The sequence below is a fragment of the Haliotis rufescens genome, unplaced genomic scaffold (genome assembly GCF_023055435.1).
Source record: "Haliotis rufescens isolate VD_foot unplaced genomic scaffold, xgHalRufe1.0.p SCAF_7, whole genome shotgun sequence".
In the NCBI taxonomy this organism is placed as follows: Eukaryota; Metazoa; Mollusca; class Gastropoda; order Lepetellida; family Haliotidae; genus Haliotis; species Haliotis rufescens.
The window spans coordinates 33,589,882-33,609,006 of NW_025964361.1; the positions used below are offsets into that span (position 1 = coordinate 33,589,882).

Below are 19,125 nucleotides of genomic sequence, written 5' to 3' on the forward strand. Positions count from 1 at the left end.
GGGTGTTACGACCGTCTTAGGGTTACGACTGTCGTAGGTCCATGATAAAGTATTGGTGTTACGACCGTCTTAGCGTTAAGACTGTCGTAGGTCCATGATAAAGTATGGGTGTTACGACCGTCTTAGCGTTAAGACTGTCGTAGGTCCATGATAAAGTATGGGTGTTACGACCGTCTTAGGGTTACGACTGTCGTAGGTCCATGATAAAGTATGGGTGTTACGACCGTCTTAGCGTTAAGACTGTCGTAGGTCCATGATAAAGTATGGGTGTTACGACCGTCTTAGCGTTAAGACTGTCGTAGGTCCATGATAAAGTATGGGTGTTACGACCGTCTTAGGGTTACGACTGTCGTAGGTCCATGATAAAGTATGGGTGTTACGACCGTCTTAGCGTTAAGACTGTCGTAGGTCCATGATAAAGTATGGGTGTTACGACCGTCTTAGCGTTACGACTGTCGTAGGTCCATGATAAAGTATGGTCGTTACGACCGTCTTAGCGTTAAGACTGTCGTAGGTCCATGATAAAGTATGGGTGTTACGACCGTCTTAGCGTTAAGACTGTCCTAAGTCCATGATAAAGTATGGGTGTTACAACCGTCTTAGCGTTAAGACTGTCGTAGGTCCATGATAAAGTATGGGTGTTACGACCGTCTTAGCGTTACGACTGTCGTAGGTCAGTGTTAACGTATGGTCGTTCCGACCGTCTTAACGTTACGACTGCCGTAGGTCCATGTTGAAGTGTGTGCGTTACGACTGTCGTATGTGACATGCTAAAGTATGGGATTCATCTGAGCACCAAGATTGTATTTGGGGTCCGGACAATCTTCTCAATCGAATGAGTTTCCCATGAAACCTGTTCAGAGAGGTATTACGCTAAATATATATTTCCATCCTACGCATGCTGCACCTATTCAGTTGTCTGAATAAGGATTTCACGGAAATGAATGATCCTATGCTGTCTATGTTTGAAGGCGCTTCAAGATCCTGGATCTATTGACAATAGGACATTCATGTACCTGTAACTCAACACTCGGTCTCACTGACATGAATGAGTATGCGAATGTTGCTTCATGCGACAGTCCATGTTCCAGCTATATCCTGACGGCTTGTACATAATCGAGTCTGAGCCAGGTTAACCAGTGGCTGAAAGCTCGAGCATCGATACACGCCATCGGGGCACGACAACACTAGTCAAGTCACGGGGCCTGGTAAACCCAGGTAAACTTTCGAGCAGCAATAAAGTGGTAGGGCCCTATTTTACCTGGGTCTCCGCGGACCTTTAATGGTGGAAATACTCTTATTAACAAACTTAATAATTTCGATTGAAGATTGCGTACTTCATCTTACAAAAGTCCAGTATTGTCTGGACGGGAGGAAAGAACTAACGGAAGCTCCTGTCTGCCATGGTAAAACAGTGTCCGTCGCAATATCATAGCGATCTCAACACATCAGAGGGTCCTCTTGCTCAACTTAGAGCGTTCCTTCGCAATAATTGTGAACGATATAGCACAGTGAGGGAACGCGGAGATTATTACAAGGACAACGCTATAGTGCCGCGAAGCAACGCGGAGATTATAACGAGGAAAACCCTATAGTACCGCGAAGCAACGCGACGATTACTGCAAGGGAACGCGGAGATTATTACAAGGAAAACCCTATAGTGCCGCGAAGCAACGCGACGATTACTGCAAGGGAACGCGGAGATTATTACAAGGAAAACCCTATAGTACCGCGAAGCAACGCGACGATTACTGCAAGGGAACGCGGAGATTATAACGAGAAAAACCCTATAGTGCCGCGAAGGAACGCGACGATTACTGCAAGGGAACGCGGAGATTATAACGAGGAAAACCCTTTAGTACCGCGAAGCAACGCGTCGATTACTGCAAGGGAACGCGGAGATTATTACAAGGAAAACGCTATAGTACCGCGAAGCAACGCGACGATTACTGCAAGGGAACGCGGAGATTATAACGAGGAAAACCCTATAGTACCGCGAGGAAACGCGACGATTACTGCAAGGGAACGCGGAGATTATAACGAGAAAAACCCTTTAGTACCGCGAAGCAACGCGACGATAACTGCAAGGGAACGAGGAGATTATTACGAGGAAAACCCTATAGTACCGCGAAGCAACGCGACAGTTACCCTATATATGTTTTACCATGGCAAATAGGAGTTTCTTTGGGACCAGACAGTAGGGGGTTTGGGTATTTATTGGGAGGATAAGGACTCCGAAGTGACTGAAGACTGCGGTCTCACCTGGTCTTGTGTCGATGTGATTCAGATTAAAGAAGCAGAAAGAGAACATCACCTTCCACGCCAACTCCACTGTGACGTTTCGGCAGCTGTCGTGGTACTACTTCGACAGGGAGCTGTCAGTGGGGGACGAGAACGACACCTTCACCACCATCAACAACATCCTACTGGTGAGCAACGTCGACACATAGTCGTCTTCCAAACACATGTTACTTGATTAGCTCAGAATATCCACGAACTATTGAACTCATGTGAGCAGGTCCAAGGGCGAGTGTTATTTATATTATAATGAACAAGGACATTTCTATTGTTGAAATAACATAGCATTTCATTCTAAATTTACTTGAATTTTCACTTTATATTTAGACAATTAAGCACCTCAGATAAACATTCTAACGTAAAAAGGTTGTACAATTAGCAACATCTGCTGCCTGTGAATGACATATATTTAGTATTAACATGTGTGTCTAATGTTGTTATGAAAGTCTTCGGATATATTTGGAGGACAATCACTCTCTTATTCGTTCATTCATTCGTTCGTTCGCCCATTCATTCATTCATTCATTCATTTATTAATTCGTTTATTTACTACAATAGAACGAAGTCGGTTAATGCAACAGCAGTGGTAACTAACGTCATGGTTAATCGTATAATAAAAATAAAACTGATCGAACGGAGCCACGCGAGTCGTTAAATGCACAGTACGAACATACATCATAATATCACAAAATTTCTTTTTGGTTTAATGCTACATTCGGCAATATTCCAGCAATATCACGGCGGCCGGAACATAATTGAGTCTAGAGCTGACATTCCAGTGATTGATATTATGAGCAACAATTCACATAGTCAGATTACGAAGACGCGCAATCAACCAAGTCACCGAGCTTGACCACCTTCCATTACCGCCTCTTACGAACAGCATAGGTTTCAGGGCACCAATTCTAACCCGGAATCTCAACTAAAATATAATTTTGTGATTCATTATGAGAATGAAATGTTTGATGCTTAAACAAATGTCATGTTCACCAGGGTGCAGCATACATGACCCGGTTCGAGTACCCTGTCGTTAAAGAGATCACCAACCTTTTGCTTGAAGCCCTGGGGGGCAACCTATACGAGAAGTACACAGTGTGGGATATGGTGTGGGGGTACGAGGACCCGCTCTTGAAGATCATCAAGGACGACATCCTCGGCGCATTCAACCTCAGCTATACTCTTGATGACCATTTTGGCTTCTTTTACAAAGCAAGTGTTTGATAGTGACCCCTCTGGCCTTATGACCCCTTATGACCCCTCTGGCCTTACGACCCCTTATGACCCCTCTGGCCTTACGACCCCTCTGGCCTTACGACCCTTTATGACCCCTCTGGCCTTATGACCCCTTATGATCCTTCTGGCCTTATGACCCCTTATGACCCCTCTGGCCTTATGACCCCTTATGATCGCTCTGGCCTTATGACACCTTATGACCCCTCTGGCCTTATGACACCTTTGGCCTTACGACCCCTTATGATCCCTCTGGCCTTATGACCCCTTATGATCCCTCTGGCCTTATGACCCCTCTGGCCTTACGACCCCTTATGATCCCTTTGGCCTTATGACCCCTCTGGCCTTATGACCCCTCTGGCCTTATGACCCCTCTGGCCTTATGACCCCTTATGACCCCTCTGGCCTTATTCGCGTATGCCCAATCAGCATTTTCGAATTTTCGCAATCCCGCGAATTTTGAGGAAAACAAAAAGAACGCAGGAACTTGAAACCATCATGTTTGGCCATAATCCCGCATTATCACGCCCTTGCGTTTTAGCTTGTATTATTTATTAGTATAATAACATTTCTTTTGCTAATAGTCCTTATTGCGAAAATGCGAAAATGTCACTAACTTATAAAGACTTTTTGCATTTCTTCATTCAAAAATATTCCCACTATAGCCAAATTGTTTTATACTCTGGATATTCCCTGTTGAATGTATAAGTAAAACTTTAGGGACCACCCATTTGACATTCGTGCGTGTGTGTGTGTGTGTGTGTGTGTGTGTGTGTGTGTGTGTGTGCGTGCGTGCGTGCGTGCGTGCGTGCGTGCGTGCGTGCGTGCGTGCGTGCGTGTCCTTGGATCTAGCGAAAACATATATTGTCCGAGAAATATCTTGAAAAAAATAATTATGCTTCAGACTGTTCAAGAAATCACTATCTGTCACAAAATTACATCGTTGCAATGTGTTTTTCTTCAGGCTCCTAGTTTTAGTTTAAAAAATATCTGGTTTGCAGCTGTAGCTGAAAAAATATCTGATCTCCATGCAAAATCTCAGGTCCCCCTCCAAAATATCTAATGGTCGGCCTGTTAACCTTTTTATTGCCCTGAACGATGTCACTGTTTTCGTATTGCTGTCTACAGTTTTATATGTGTTAAAATAAGTAGTCTGTGAAGTCAGTATGACTGACGTTTTTATTTATAAGATTTGTCTTCAATATGTTTGTTAAAATAAGCAGTCTGTGAAGTCATTATTACTGACGTATTTATTTATAAGATTTGACTTCAATATGTTTGTTAAAATAAGCAGTCTGTGAGGTCATTATTACTGACGTATTTATTTATAAGATTTGACTTCAATATGTTTTTGCGCTTATGAAGTTATAGACATATAACCCGATGTGGACACTGTTCAAATCCGCAAAGTGTGCACACCGGATTCTACCTTTATAACCTCAGAAACGTAAAATGATATTGAAGTCGATTTCAACATGTTTATTGTCCTGGGCGTGTTTCAGTGGAACGGATCGGACCAGGGTCAGTTTACAGTGTACACCGGGGCGGAAGACTTGGCTAGGTTAAGCAAAGTCGATACATATAACGGTTTAACGTGAGCAACATCTTTGTACAATATTACTTGCACTTTTACCACTTAATTTCATTTCTTCACAACGACGTTTGTTGACCGTATAACAATGATAATCGCGATTTTATACTTTTTATACGGCAACAAAAATCATTCTTTTAATCAGTTCATGAATTAGTCTCCAAGCTTCACTGGCCAGGAGGGCTTGAACAAAAAATGTTGCAAGCCGTTATCAGATTTAACTTGCCCTACTTTATGGCTACAGCCAACATATTTCTTTTTCACCCTAGGTGTATTCTGTGTGTTTTGAGAACATTACCCTAAATAACGGCGGCGATGTTTGGCTGCTTGGTACTTTACGTTTATCTGACGTTTGTGGCGGTTCGTAGACTTTAGCATCTCTAATAACGCATGTACGCATGTGTATCAGTCATAATCTGTGTACAGCAAATACAACTAGTGAGTGAGTTGGGTTTAACGCCGCTTTTAACAGTATTCCAGTTATATCACAGCGTGTCAGCTTAATGTGGGAGGAAAGCCCGAAGTGATGCAGGTCTCAGACGTTTACCACTTCGGTGAAACCCACGAGCACGGGTATGGTGCTGACAAACCTAGAAACATAATCGGGGCGAACCGGGATTCGAACCCACAATCATAGGTTTCTGGCGTGCCTAAGGGACGCAACTCTGCACAGCGAATCGCGGCGCCTTAGACGACTGGGCCACCCGTGCCCCCGCAAATACAACTACTCCGCGTGGGTTTACGACATACTATATACATAATGAAAACAAAATGACAACTGACTTTGACATTAAATGATGGCTTAACTGACTTGATGATTAGTAGAAATATAATTGTATAGATTAGAATTTTCAACTAAACAGTCGTGCCATCTTTACGGAAATGTTACTAGCCCAGTGTGAAAGTCACTGTTATTTGGCTAGCGGGCAGGCAGCTATATCGCACACTGCTTCTAATTGAGGTAACGATGGCTAACCATTGTGAGGTATTTAACATAAGAGGCAACGCACTCCTTCAAGTGATTCTCAGGTAAAAGTCATTCAAAAATCAACTATCAGTCCAGTTGAACCTGATGTATTCTATTTTATTGAAATAGTATTTATCAATATCTTCATGAACAGCTGAATCGGTGTTAAACAATAATTGCTCATTATCAGTGCACCTGTACCTGAATGATTTTGTTGCAGGAATGCGCCTTTCTGGAGCACACCATACGCCCGGATGTTAAATGGAACGGGTAAGTGTGGCATAAGATGTGTTGCCAGAATCTACGATCGTGGGGTTCGAACCCCGGTTCGCCATGATATTGTTTTGCCAACACCATGCCCATGCTCGTGGATTTCACCAAAATGGTAAACGTCTAGGACCTGCATCCCATTGGGCTTTCCTTCTTGTTCGTGATATAAGTGAACTACTGTTCAAAGCGGCGTAAAGCCAAGTCACTCACTCATTCAATGTAAATATCGCGTTGCGTGTCCTACCATAAATAAAGCAGCGTCTATGTTGCTGTGTTTACATGTGGCATTTGGGTTAGCGTTCGATCGTCGCAGTAAAGGTTTTCCCCACATGGACATATTGCGTAGGACCTATTCTGTCTGTTTCCAGTCCTTGTATTGCTGTAATATTGCATGGGACCTATTCTGTCTGTTCCCAGCGGGTATATTGCTGTAATATCGCGTGGGACCTATTCTGTCTGTTCTCAGCATGGTACATTGCTGAAATATCGCGTGGGACCTATTCTGCCTGTTCCAAGTCGTTATGTTGCTGTAATATTGCGTAGGACCTATTCTGTCTGTTCCCAGTCGTTATATTGCTGTAATATTGCGTGGGACCTATTCTGTCTGTTCCCAGTCGTTATATTGCTGTAATATTGCGTGGGACATATTCTGTCTGTTCCCAGTCGTTATATTGCTGTAATATTGCGTGGGACCTATTCTGTCTGTTCCAAGTCGTTATGTTGCTGTAATATTGCGTGGGACCTATTCTGTCTGTTCCCAGTCGTTTATATTGCTGTAATATTGCGTGGGACCTATTCTGTCTGTTCCTAGTCGTTATGTTGCTGTAATATCGCGTGGGACCTATTCTGTCTGTTCCCAGTCGTTATATTACTGTAATATTGCGTGGAACCTATTCTGTCTGTTCCCAGTCGTTATATTGCTGTAATATTGCGTGGGACCTATTCTGTCTGTTCCCAGTCGTTATATTGCTGTAATATCGCGTGAGACCTATTCTGTCTGTTCCAAGTCGTTATATTGCTGTAATATTGCGTGGGACCTATTCTGTCTGTTCCCAGTCGTTATATTGCTGTAATATTGCATGGGACCTATCCTGTCTGTTCCCAGTCGTTATATTGCTGTAATATTGCATTGGACCTATCACATCTGTTCCCAGTCGTTATATTGCTGTAATATTGCGTGGGACCTATCATGTCTGTTCCCAGCGGTTTTATTGCTTTAATATCGCGCAGGACCTATTCTGTCTGTTCCCAGTCGTTATATTGCTGTAATATTGCGTGGGACCTATTCTTTCTGTTCCAAGCGGTAATATTGCTGTAATATTGCGTGGGACCTATCCTGTCTGTTCCCAGTCGTTATATTGCTGTAATATTGCGTGGAACCTATTCTGTCTGTTCCCAGCGATTATATTGCTGTAATATTGCGTGGGACCTATTCTGTCTGTTCCCAGTCGTTAGAATGATGTAATATTTCATTGGACCTATTCTGTCTGTTCCCAGTCGTTATAATGCTGTAATATCGCGTGGGACCTATTCTGTCTGTTCCCAGCGGTTATATTGCTGTAATATTGCGTGGAACCTATTCTGTCTGTCCCCAGTCGTTATATTGATGTAATATTGCATTGGACCTATTCTGTCTGTTCCCAGTCGTTATATTGATGTAATATTGCATTGGACCTATCCTGTCTGTTCCCAGCGGTTTTATTGCTGTAATATTGCGTGGGACCTATCCTGTCTGTTCCCAGCGGTTTTATTGCTGTAATATTGCGTGGGACCTATTCTGTCTGTTCCCAGTCGTTATATTGCTGTAATATTGCATTGGACCTATTCTGTCTGTTCCCAGTCGTTATATTGCTGTCATATTACGTGGGACCTATCCTGTCTGTTCCCAGTCGTTATATTGCTGTAATATTGCGTGGGACCTATTCTGTCTGTTCCCAGTCGTTATATTGCTGTAATATTGCGTGGGACCTATTCTGTCTGTTCCCAGCGGTTATATTGCTGTAATATTGCGTGGGACCTATTCTGTCTGTTCCCAGCGGTTATATTGCTGTAATATTGCGTGGGACCTATTCTGTCTGTTCCCAGTCGTTATGTTGCTGTAATATTGCGTGGGACCTATTCTGTCTGTTCCCAGTCGTTATATTGCTGTAATATTGCGTGGGACCTATCCTGTCTGTTCCCAGTCGTTATATTGATGTAATATTGCGTGGAACCTTTTCTGTCTGTTCCCAGCGGTTATATTGCTGTAATATTGCGTGGGACCTATTCTGTCTGTTCCCAGTCGTTATATTGCTGTAATATTGCGTGGGACCTATTCTGTCTGTTCCCAGCGGGTATATTACTGTAATATTGCGTGGGACCTATTCTGTCTGTTCCCAGCGGTTTTATTGCTGTAATATTGCGTGGGACCTATTCTGTCTGTTCCCAGTCGTTATATTGCTCTAATATTGCGTGGGACCTATTCTGTCTGTTCCCAGTCATTATATTGCTGTAATATTGCGTGGGACCTATCCTGTCTGTTCCCAGTCGTTATATTGATGTAATATTGCGTGGAACCTATTCTGTCTGTTCCCAGCGGTTATATTGCTGTAATATTGCGTGGGACCTATTCTGTCTGTTCCCAGTCGTTATATTGCTGTAATATTGCGTGGGACCTATTCTGTCTGTTCCCAGCGGTTATATTACTGTAATATTGCGTGGGACCTATTCTGTCTGTTCCCAGCGGTTTTATTGCTGTAATATTGCGTGGGACCTATTCTGTCTGTTCCCAGTCGTTATATTGATTTAATATTGCATTGGACCTATTCTTTCTGTTCCCACTCGTTATATTGCTGTAATATTGCGTGGGACCTATCCTGTCTGTTCCCAGTCGTTATGTTGCTGTAATATTGCGTGGGATCTATTCTGTCTGTTCTCAGTCGTTATGTTGCTGTAATATCGCGTGGGACCTATTCTGCCGGTTCCCAGTCGTTATATTGCTGTAATATTGCATTGGACCTATCCTGTCTGTTCCCAGCGGTTTTATTGCTGTAATATTGCGTGGGACTTATTCTGTCTGTCCCCAGTCGTTATATTGATGTTATATTGCATTGGACCTATTCTGTCTGTTCCCAGTCGTTATATTGCTGTAATATTGCGTGGGACAAATTCTGTCTGTTCCCAGTCGTTATATTTCTGCAATATTGAGAATTTATAAACACGGTGTTAAATCATAATCACGTTTATCATTATTTCGCAGACGGTACTTTCTTCCCGCCTTTCCTTGACAAACACAAGCCTCTCTTTTTCTACTCTCCTAACGCATGCAGGTGGGTGTTACAGTGGTTACCTTCCTGACTCGTTATAACGCTGACATAGGCCATGTAAAACAATAACCATTTGGAAATATAAAACGAATGCTCGTCTGAACAAGGCGATTGATGCTGGCTAGGAATGATGTATGGACATTGGATAGGGGTGGAGTATGACTCCCACAAGACGAACAACCTTAGGGATATCTTTTGGAAATGTTTTTTTAATTAATTTATCGCTATTTTTCAAATATAAGCCACAAAACCCTTTCCGTAATCACATTGGGATTTCCTCCCAATAAGCTTACACGACATGTTAGTAACGTTTCAAGTGATCTTAAACCAAAACTTACGAACGGATCAGATGTGTGTTATTAATGTAACCTAGATACATACACATATATATATGCATATATTTACAAAAACTCTTTACATGATAATAATAATAATAATAATAATAATAATAATAATAATAATAATAATATATCTCCGAGAGTCATTTGAACATTCCGACTATATCATAGTGAAAAAGTAAGCCTACCCTGCCCTACCTGTTGCTCAGAGACAAACGCATGCAAAGGCAAGTCAATGCGCCTGCGCCTGACAAAAGTCCACAGGAACCTATTATGGCCCAAGTCAAAATGCAAAAATGCACCAGAAATCATTTTGTCATTGATGCGTCTAATTTGGCAATGTCATCCACATAAAAATGACATAAAACATTTTGATGACTGTCGGAAAGTTGAAGTCATCTCTCGTGTGTTTTTATCATATGAACTGAGATATAATGCCCTAGACAATCGATGATGGGTTCGAACTGTTTCAGGACATTGTACATGGACTTTGATCGAGAGAACATTGTGAAGGATATCGATACCTACAGGTACCTCCTCCCCGCCTCCATGTTGGAGAGCGGCAGCGTCAACCCCGACAACGTGGGCTTCTGCACCCCCAACGCCGACTACTGTATGCCCTCAGGGGTGCTCAACGTTAGCGGCTGTAGAGAGGGTAAGGGTTTGATGAAAACAGACATACGTCGTCAGTAAGAGCGAAACACAATATTTAGTTCACACAATATTTTAACGCCACTTCAGTGTTTCAGTCATGTACAATGAACTGCTTTGTGTAGAGATTTATGACTATGAAGAGGGCGTTGTCACCTTTTATATACACGGCGTGTCAGTCAGGCAGTGAGTTCAAATTTAACGTAGCATCGGCACTATTTCAGCCAATAGCGACGCACGGAGTGTCAGCTTAATGTGAGAGAAAGGAAAGTGACATAGGTCTTGGATATTTGCCTCTTTGGTAACAGAGACCATCACATGTATGGTGCAGACAAATCAAATCAATCGGGGCGACCCGGGATGCGAACCAACGATTATAGGATCTTGCAAGCCTAATCAGCGAAACTCTTCATGACGCCTTACACGGTTGGACCTCTCGTACCCCAGTTGGATGATATATTCTTTCTGTTTTATTTATTTTGTTGAAATATTTTCTATCTACACACAGCATCATCAGCTATCATGTCATATCCTCATTTTCTTGGCGGTGACCCGGAAGTTATAAACGGGGTCAACGGCCTCCATCCTGATCCACAGCATCATGCATCTTTTCTGGATTTGGAACCGGTATGTTTTATACTGGATAACACAAATGTAAAACTGTTTGCTTTGTAAATTGCATAGATTATTACGGAAATAGTACTGGTCTGTTTGAGTCCTTAATCGCATCTATTCTGACAAACCCCGATGTTTTCACTATACATAATAATAAGGTCGAGTCGGGTGTGTCGAACTTCGTTTCTGGTCCCCAGGAGTTCGAGACAACGGGGTTCGACAGTCTTCTTAGTATTCATGTTTAAGTTTGTTTCATTTCTATTGTCTAGACGTCCGGAGTACCCATGGAGGTCGCAATGAGACTCCAGATAGGAGTGTTTGTTTCGAATTTTTCCAGTATAAGGTGAGTGGGGATTGATCTTTTAAAAAATATGAGTATTTCTTTATAAATACAATTTTATTTAACAATTAATACAAATAGGATATTTGTAATTCCTTGTGTGACTAAAACCATAGCGTCATTTGGACAGACTTAAGGTAGAATTAAGTGTAATTTCACTCAAAAAAGATATCACTGTTATTTTTTCAGATGATCATCATTTCGTATCTCATCGCACATATACACACATACTACTACTATTACTTATACAACAACTACTTCTACCACACGAATGCATGAATGCGTTATTAAGTAAATAGGTCCCTTTTGACAGTGAAAGCACAAACGGTTTCAAAACGGCGTTCGCCACACGTACAGTACTATGGTACAGCGTCAGTGTACTATAGTACAGCATCAGGGATTTTAGATATCAGTTTTCTTTCTTTACATCTTAGAAAATACATTTCGCCAAGGCATTAACAGTTGTGTCACGAACAGAACTAAACAGTTGTTTCCATCTACTTTCTGATGGATACTGACAATACTATTTAGGTAAAGTGTGTTGCCTAAGATCATCATAAAATGTGCAAGCAAGACAAACATAATACTCGGATTCCCCAACAGGGGTTATACAAAGTAGACATAATCGTCACATCTTGGAATACGTAAATTTCTTTCTTGTGATATCATGAGGTGAGGTGAGTTGAAATTGGGTTTAACGTCGCGTCCAAGATTATTGCACTTATATAGCGACGTGCATGCACGTGTGTGTGGCTGCTTGTACTGATGCCGATTTATAATGCTAGCTCACTGAGATACCATGCCGCAGTTTAACATGAATACCCCACTCAGACACAGTATACTGACTCCGAGCCGACCAGTCCTTGTTTTAGCCCCTTAATTCCGAGCGCCAGACAGGGTAACAACAAGTACCATCTTTTAACGTCTTTTGGTATGACGCGGCCGGGGATCGAACCCCGGACCTTCCGCTCTCCAGGCGGACGCTCTACCACAAGACCACGGAGGCGGCCCTGTGATATCATGAGATCATTACCTGAACATCGAAACTGTGTCACACTTAGTCTGAACGAAGGAATATTAACGACCGATAAATAACTTTCAAGCCCTGTATTGATCTTAAGTGATCAATAAGAATCCAAACTAGTATATCTACAAGGCGACTATTGATACAACTGATTGTCTATATCTATACATTTTAATAAATTTAATTCTGATAAAAACATCTCATCACATACGACACTCTGACAATGCCAAATATCACCATAACCATAGCCAAACAATAGTTAACTCTATATGCCTAACAATCCAAACCTTTCTCAGCAGGAGTGAGTGAGTGAGTATGGTTTAACGCCGCTTTTAACAATATTCCAGCAATATCACGGCGGGGGACACCAGAAATGGGCTTCACACATTGTACCCATGTCGAGAATCGAACCCGGGTCTTCGGCGTGACGATCGAACGCTCTAACCACTAGGCTACCCGACCGCCCCTTCTCAGCAGGACGATACTGATATAATTAAACATGTTTTAAACAATTATTATCATTTTGAGACAACAGACGTAACCGATATTTAATTATTTTCACATTCTGATAACCTTCAGAGAAAATCTTCCCAATTCACCCCTTGCCACAATATTAGGACCAGACGGCCTAATGTGTAAAACAAGTTTATAGAATGTATCATGAATATTCACAATATCTGGTGAAGAATGAAAACCACAGATCTCGGATCCGTACAAGAGGAGCGGTAATACCTTTACGTCGAAGATCAACACAACCTTTAATGGAAACTTATGAAAGTGAAAGATACAGTAAACTACGGTTATAACGAACTCAAGGGAACTACTATTTTTAGTTCGTTATAACCGTAGTTCGTTATAAGCTTATATACACCATAACTACAGCAAATAGTCGGGACTAAAAAGTTAGTGCGTTACATCCGTCAGTTCGTTATAAGCGTGTTCGTTATAACCGTAGTTTGCTGTACCTCTATTTTAATATAAGCACAACTTCCCATGCCTGCTGTTGTAAAAGTCTCTGACCCTGAGCTAGCAAGATTAACACCCAGATACTTGTATGTTGAGAGAATATCAAGGACCTTTCCTTTTGACTTTTCATACTTCCTTAATCGACCAGCCTTTCGAAACTCTACAACTTTACTCCGTAAATACGAGGATAAATAAATTTATCAAATCTACTACTACCATAATTACTACTTCGCTGACTTGGTTAATGCATGTCACCGAATCCCAATTGCGTGGATCGATGCTCATTGTGTCAATCACTGGATTATCTAATCCAGACTCGATTATTTACAAACCGCCGTCAAATAGCTTGAATATTGCCGAGTGCGGCGTTAAACAACTAACAAACAAACACACAAACAAACACACTACTATTACTGCAGTAACTTAATACATGTATTTATACATAAAAGAGATTTCGACCACACGTACAAGTCAGTAATGGTAACATTACTTTTATTTTGCAGACAGCTGAAGCACACGAGGACGTACTTTCACCCAATACTGTGGTTTAATGAGGTACGGGATACTTAGATTATCTAAATAAATGTAGGGTTGTTATACAAAAATACTCTGTCATCCTAAACGACACTGTTCAGCCACCAATCTTTTCCCATTATTCCTTTACACTGCACCATTGTTGTCAAATGTTGTTCTCACGTCGCGAGAGGCACGTTTGACCGGTCGTCAGTCCCCTGGCAGAGTCGCTTCCCTTTGGCGTGTAAGGATCCTATGACAGTGGGTTCACTTGTCAGTTTGTTCTTTGGTAGCACCATTTCTGCGCTATTTGGTTGTCATCAAATTCTTATACTTCTCAGACTTGCATCACTTCGGCATGAAGCAGCTACACCGTGATCTACATGCAACTGAAATGCTGTTCTTATCGTAAAGAGTGAGTGAGTGAGTTGGGTTTACCGCCACTTTGAACAGTATTCAAGTTATATCGTGGCGTGTCAGCTTCATGGTGGGAGGAAAGCCCGAAGTGATGCAGGTCAGACGTTTACCACTTTGGTGAAACCCACAAGCATGGGTATGGTGCTGACGAACAGGCGAACCGGGATTTGAACTCACGGGTATCTGGCGTGCCCAAGGGCCGCAACTCTGCACAGTTAATTGTGATGCCTTAGACTATTGGGCCACCCGTGTCCCCTCATCGTAAAGATCACATGGTCTCCTGATAAAAGATAACATGAATAAACCCGAAGGCATATAGCCAAATATATCGAGCAATCCGTAGTTCGAGACAAGCGATACAGGACAATCGTGTCCATACGGATCTGACCCGTGAAGATCCTTGGTAGAATAGGTCTTCAGCAACCCGTGCTTGCCGTAAAAGGCGACTATGCTTGTCGTAAAAGGGTGGTCAGGCTCGCTGACTTGGTTGATGCGTGTCATCGTGAGGGTATATTGACTCAATGGTGTTCGGGTTAGCGAAGTTTCATTATAAACAGACCTGCAAATATTTTTTTCGATTTGCTTCCAGAGCACTGTAATAACAGATGACCTGGCTGGTCAGCTGCGGACGGAGTTGGTCGAGGTTGTCCAGGCAGTGTCCGTGCTCCACTATCTGCTACCGTGTGTTGGGGCTGTGGTGGCCGTCATCGCCGTCTTCTATACACTGCGTAGACGGAAACGTCAGAAAAAGGTGAGGAACTCTAAACTTCGAGCTCGAGGTTGTTCTTAAAGGGAGACTATATATTTCCATGGTCTGCCGACCATTTGCAGTCGGGAGGCACAGGTGGCCGAGTCGTCTAAGGGGCCGCAATTGGCTGTGTAGGGCACACAAGAAACCTATGATTGTGAGTTCGAATCCCGTTTCGCTGCGGTTTATGTTTGAGGTTTGTCAGCACCATATCGTGGTAAACGTCCGAGACCTGCATCACTTCGGGCTTTCCTCACACATTAAGCAGGCACGCCGTGATATGACATGGATGCTGTTAGAAACTCAACTCATTCACTCAACATTTGCAATCTGGGCCACACACTGTAATGAGTATCGTCTAAGGCGTCACAATTTACTGTGCAGAATTGCGTTCCTTGGACACTCCAGATAACTGATCGTGGGTTCGATTCCCGGTTCGTCCCGTTTATGATAGTAGGTTTGTCAGCACCATACCTGTGCTCGTGGGTTTCACCGAAGTGGTAAACGTCCGAGACCTGTGCCACGTCGGGCTTTCCTACCACATTAAGCTGACACGCCGTGATATAACTTGGATACTGTTAAAAGCGGCGTTAAACACAACTCACTCACTCACTCATTAAGCCTTTCCCCACGGTGAGTGCTTCGGTAGCAGAGTCCCACTTTTGCGTTTTTTCTCACTCACTATAAAACAATCACTAGAGTCAAGCATTGATTTTTAGAATTGATGAACAACAAGACTGATATACAATATCAAAATTACTGAGACCGTCAGTTGACCCCTCTTCTTTCCGTTTTGAATCCTCCGTGGACCGATTTTGTTATTGTTAATATATTGATTCCATGTGGTTTTAGCTTTGAGGCTTATACCTTCTTGAGCATTAGCAGAAACATATATCGTGATCAAATGCTACGAAACAAATTATAATAGGGAATATGCATAATTGATTTGTTGTTTTTTTCTGTCGTAGGCACTAATATGATAATATTCGTCTTTCAGCACAGTATGTTTTACGTTCTGTATTGTGATCACCAGTTCACTTTGGACAAGCCGTGACTTTGTTTACGGTTCATGTCAATAGATTCTCTGCCATGTCAGTGACAACACATTGCATGCTATATTTGATTAGGAGCGGATAAAACCTATTGGTAGTTTCCTCAGATGTAAACAGTATTAGCCTTAATATCGGCTTTCACGTATGTGGTAGAACTTCGGGGGGAAAACAATTAAGCTAGCATGTTGTTGGTAAGGTAAGAACAAAAAGTAAAAAAAGACGAAATTGTTTTTTATTCTTTTTGCAGAATACTGAAAACAGAGAAACGGAAACAGATTCGACGGAAAACGATCCCCTGTTGGTCACGTGACAATATCCCGGATGTCATACAACAGTCTGATGGTATTATTCTAAACATCTCAGAACAAGTCGCAAGCTGAAACCATTTTCATTGACTTGCATCGATGTCACTAGAATGAAAACATCCTTTTAGCCCATTGGAAGAGTGAGTGAGTAAGTGGTTTCATATCGCTTTTATCGATATCATTGGCCACTGGGCGTTCAATGTCATTTGGAAGAAGTGGCATCGGACATTTGTCCAAGCTCACAACTCTACATAACGAACACTGACACCCACTGAGCGCTAACAGACCCAAGCTCTCTGCTGCTGTTGCAACTACTACTAGTACTACTACTAGTACTACTACTACTACTACTACTTCTACTACAACTACTACTACTACAACTACTAATCCTACTACTACTACTGCCACTACAACTGCTACTACTGCCACTACAACTGCTACTACTGCCACTACAACTGCTATACTACTACTACTACAACTACTACAGCTACTGCCACAACTACTACTACTGCCACAACTACTACTGCTACTGCCACTACAACTACTATACTACTACTACTAATCCTACTACTGCCACAACTACTACTACTACTACTGCCACCACTACTACTACTAATACTGCCACTACTTCTTCTACCACTACTACTACTGCCACTACTACTACTTCTTCTACTCCGATACCATTTCCGACTGGGCATTCAACCCTAGTTGAAAGAAGTGGCTATGCCACACACATTGGTACATTATTTAAATTGTGTCATCAAAATGTTGGGAGAAAGGTAGAACCCACCCACGTCATTTGTCGTTAACTATATGGTGAATCACGCGAGTACGCATAAGACAGACCAGTGATTATTATTTGGTTGTCGGGTTGTGTTTGTTTGTTGTTTAACGCCGCACTCAACAATAATCCATCTATATGACGGCGGTCTGTAAATAATCAAGTCTGGATCAGACAATCCAGTGCTTTGCATCATGAGCATCGATCGACGCAATTCGGATACGATGACATGCACCAACCAAGTCAGGGAGCCTGACCACCCGATCCCGTTAGGCGCTTCTTGCGACAAACATGGTCGGCTCTTAGGGCAAGCATGGGCTGCTGAAGACCTATGCTACCCCGGATCTTCACGGATGGGGTTCAGTGTTTGGGATTGGCATTCAAGGCCAATTGTACAAGCTAGTGGACATGTCAGCAACAGCGACCCGGGGATTCAATCTCCCTAACGACTTTGACTTCTACCAGTGATGTACAAATTCCATTCTAACTTCTGTAAGTTTGTATTAAATGTGGAATATGCTCCAACAAAGCATATTCGGTATTAATGTTGAGTTTTATATACTGAACCGCAAAAGAAACGTCACGATGGATAGATATATGAAAGACCTTATTTGTCCAAACACTGTCAACATACTTTGAGAGATATTAAAAAGATGAAACTTGGCAAAACTGATCATCAAGGTTGAAATTAAAGTGTCAAATGTTCTTAAAGTGAAATACAACTGTACACTAGTCTCTGAGAAAATGCCATCACAAGTCAGTATTTCGTGTGTCCGCCATTTGCATTGATGACATGGAATGAATGAGGCGGTTGATGAAGGCTACAGGCACTTGAGCCCACACTCTGAGAAACGCCTGACGCAAATTAGCTGCAGTTGTCGGCCTTGGTCGGACGTCATTCAACCGTCTTTGAATCTCGTCCCACAAGTGCTCAATGGGATTTAAATCGGGACTGAGGGCAGGCCAATGCATGGTTCTGATGCCATTCTGCTGGAGGAAGTCTCTTGTTGCTCTCGCATTGTGGGCACGGGCGTTATCATGCTGAAACTCGTGGTTGCGGCGACGTGACAAATGAGGTATGGCGTGTGGTCTCAATGTACCGAGCTGCTGTGAGACCATTGCCTCTCCCTGGACCGATGTTCTGGAAGACCACAGGACCGACCCTCTGTGCAGGACCAATTCCACCCCACACCATGATGCTCGGACCACCCCACGAGTCTCTCTCAACAACACAAGCATCCGAATAACGTTTCCCACGGCGTCGCCAGACTCTCTCTCTCTCTCTGCCATCTGCTGTTGAGATACAGTAATGGCTCTCATCTGAGAAGAGGACTCTTCTCCACTGCTGGTTGCGCCAATGCTGGTGCTGTGTTGCCAACTGAAGACGGTCCCGGCGATGACGGTGTCAGAATAGGTCCTCGGTGTTGCCTGTGACAGTGGAGGTGTCTGCTCGTCAATGACGGCACTAATGTGTCGCTGGTGTGTCCCCATGGTCTGTCGAGCAGTTTCCGCAGCAGTAACAAAGCGATCTTGAAGATGCTGTCGCACAATCTGACGATCCTGACGTCGGGTGGTGACCCTTGGTCTTCCACTACGTGGTCGGTCATCTGTAGTGTTGGTGGTCTGGTACCGTTGCCAGATCCTGTATATGGTCCTAACGTGGACTTGAAATGCATTGTCTACTTGCCGGGCGGTTTGTCCAGCTTTGCAATCG

At 42.8% G+C, this 19,125-nt stretch overlaps 1 protein-coding gene across 2 annotated transcripts in view; it reads left to right on the forward strand.

Moving 5' to 3' along the window:
- The window catches only part of LOC124145997 (scavenger receptor class B member 1-like), a 33,834-nt gene extending 17,093 nt beyond the window's left edge, over nucleotides 1–16,741 (forward strand). For both annotated transcript variants that reach the window (XM_046516006.2, XM_048387861.1), the window contains exons 4-14: nucleotides 2,288–2,429; nucleotides 3,292–3,507; nucleotides 5,031–5,122; nucleotides 6,307–6,356; nucleotides 9,595–9,664; nucleotides 10,473–10,654; nucleotides 11,159–11,277; nucleotides 11,535–11,608; nucleotides 14,099–14,150; nucleotides 15,115–15,276; nucleotides 16,573–16,741. In XM_046516006.2, the coding sequence (XP_046371962.2) occupies nucleotides 2,288–2,429; nucleotides 3,292–3,507; nucleotides 5,031–5,122; nucleotides 6,307–6,356; nucleotides 9,595–9,664; nucleotides 10,473–10,654; nucleotides 11,159–11,277; nucleotides 11,535–11,608; nucleotides 14,099–14,150; nucleotides 15,115–15,276; nucleotides 16,573–16,635 (1,222 nt within the window). In that variant the 3' untranslated portion in view covers nucleotides 16,636–16,741. The remainder of the gene's footprint in view (nucleotides 1–2,287; nucleotides 2,430–3,291; nucleotides 3,508–5,030; nucleotides 5,123–6,306; nucleotides 6,357–9,594; nucleotides 9,665–10,472; nucleotides 10,655–11,158; nucleotides 11,278–11,534; nucleotides 11,609–14,098; nucleotides 14,151–15,114; nucleotides 15,277–16,572) is intronic.
- The last annotated feature ends 2,384 nt before the right edge of the window (nucleotides 16,742–19,125 follow it).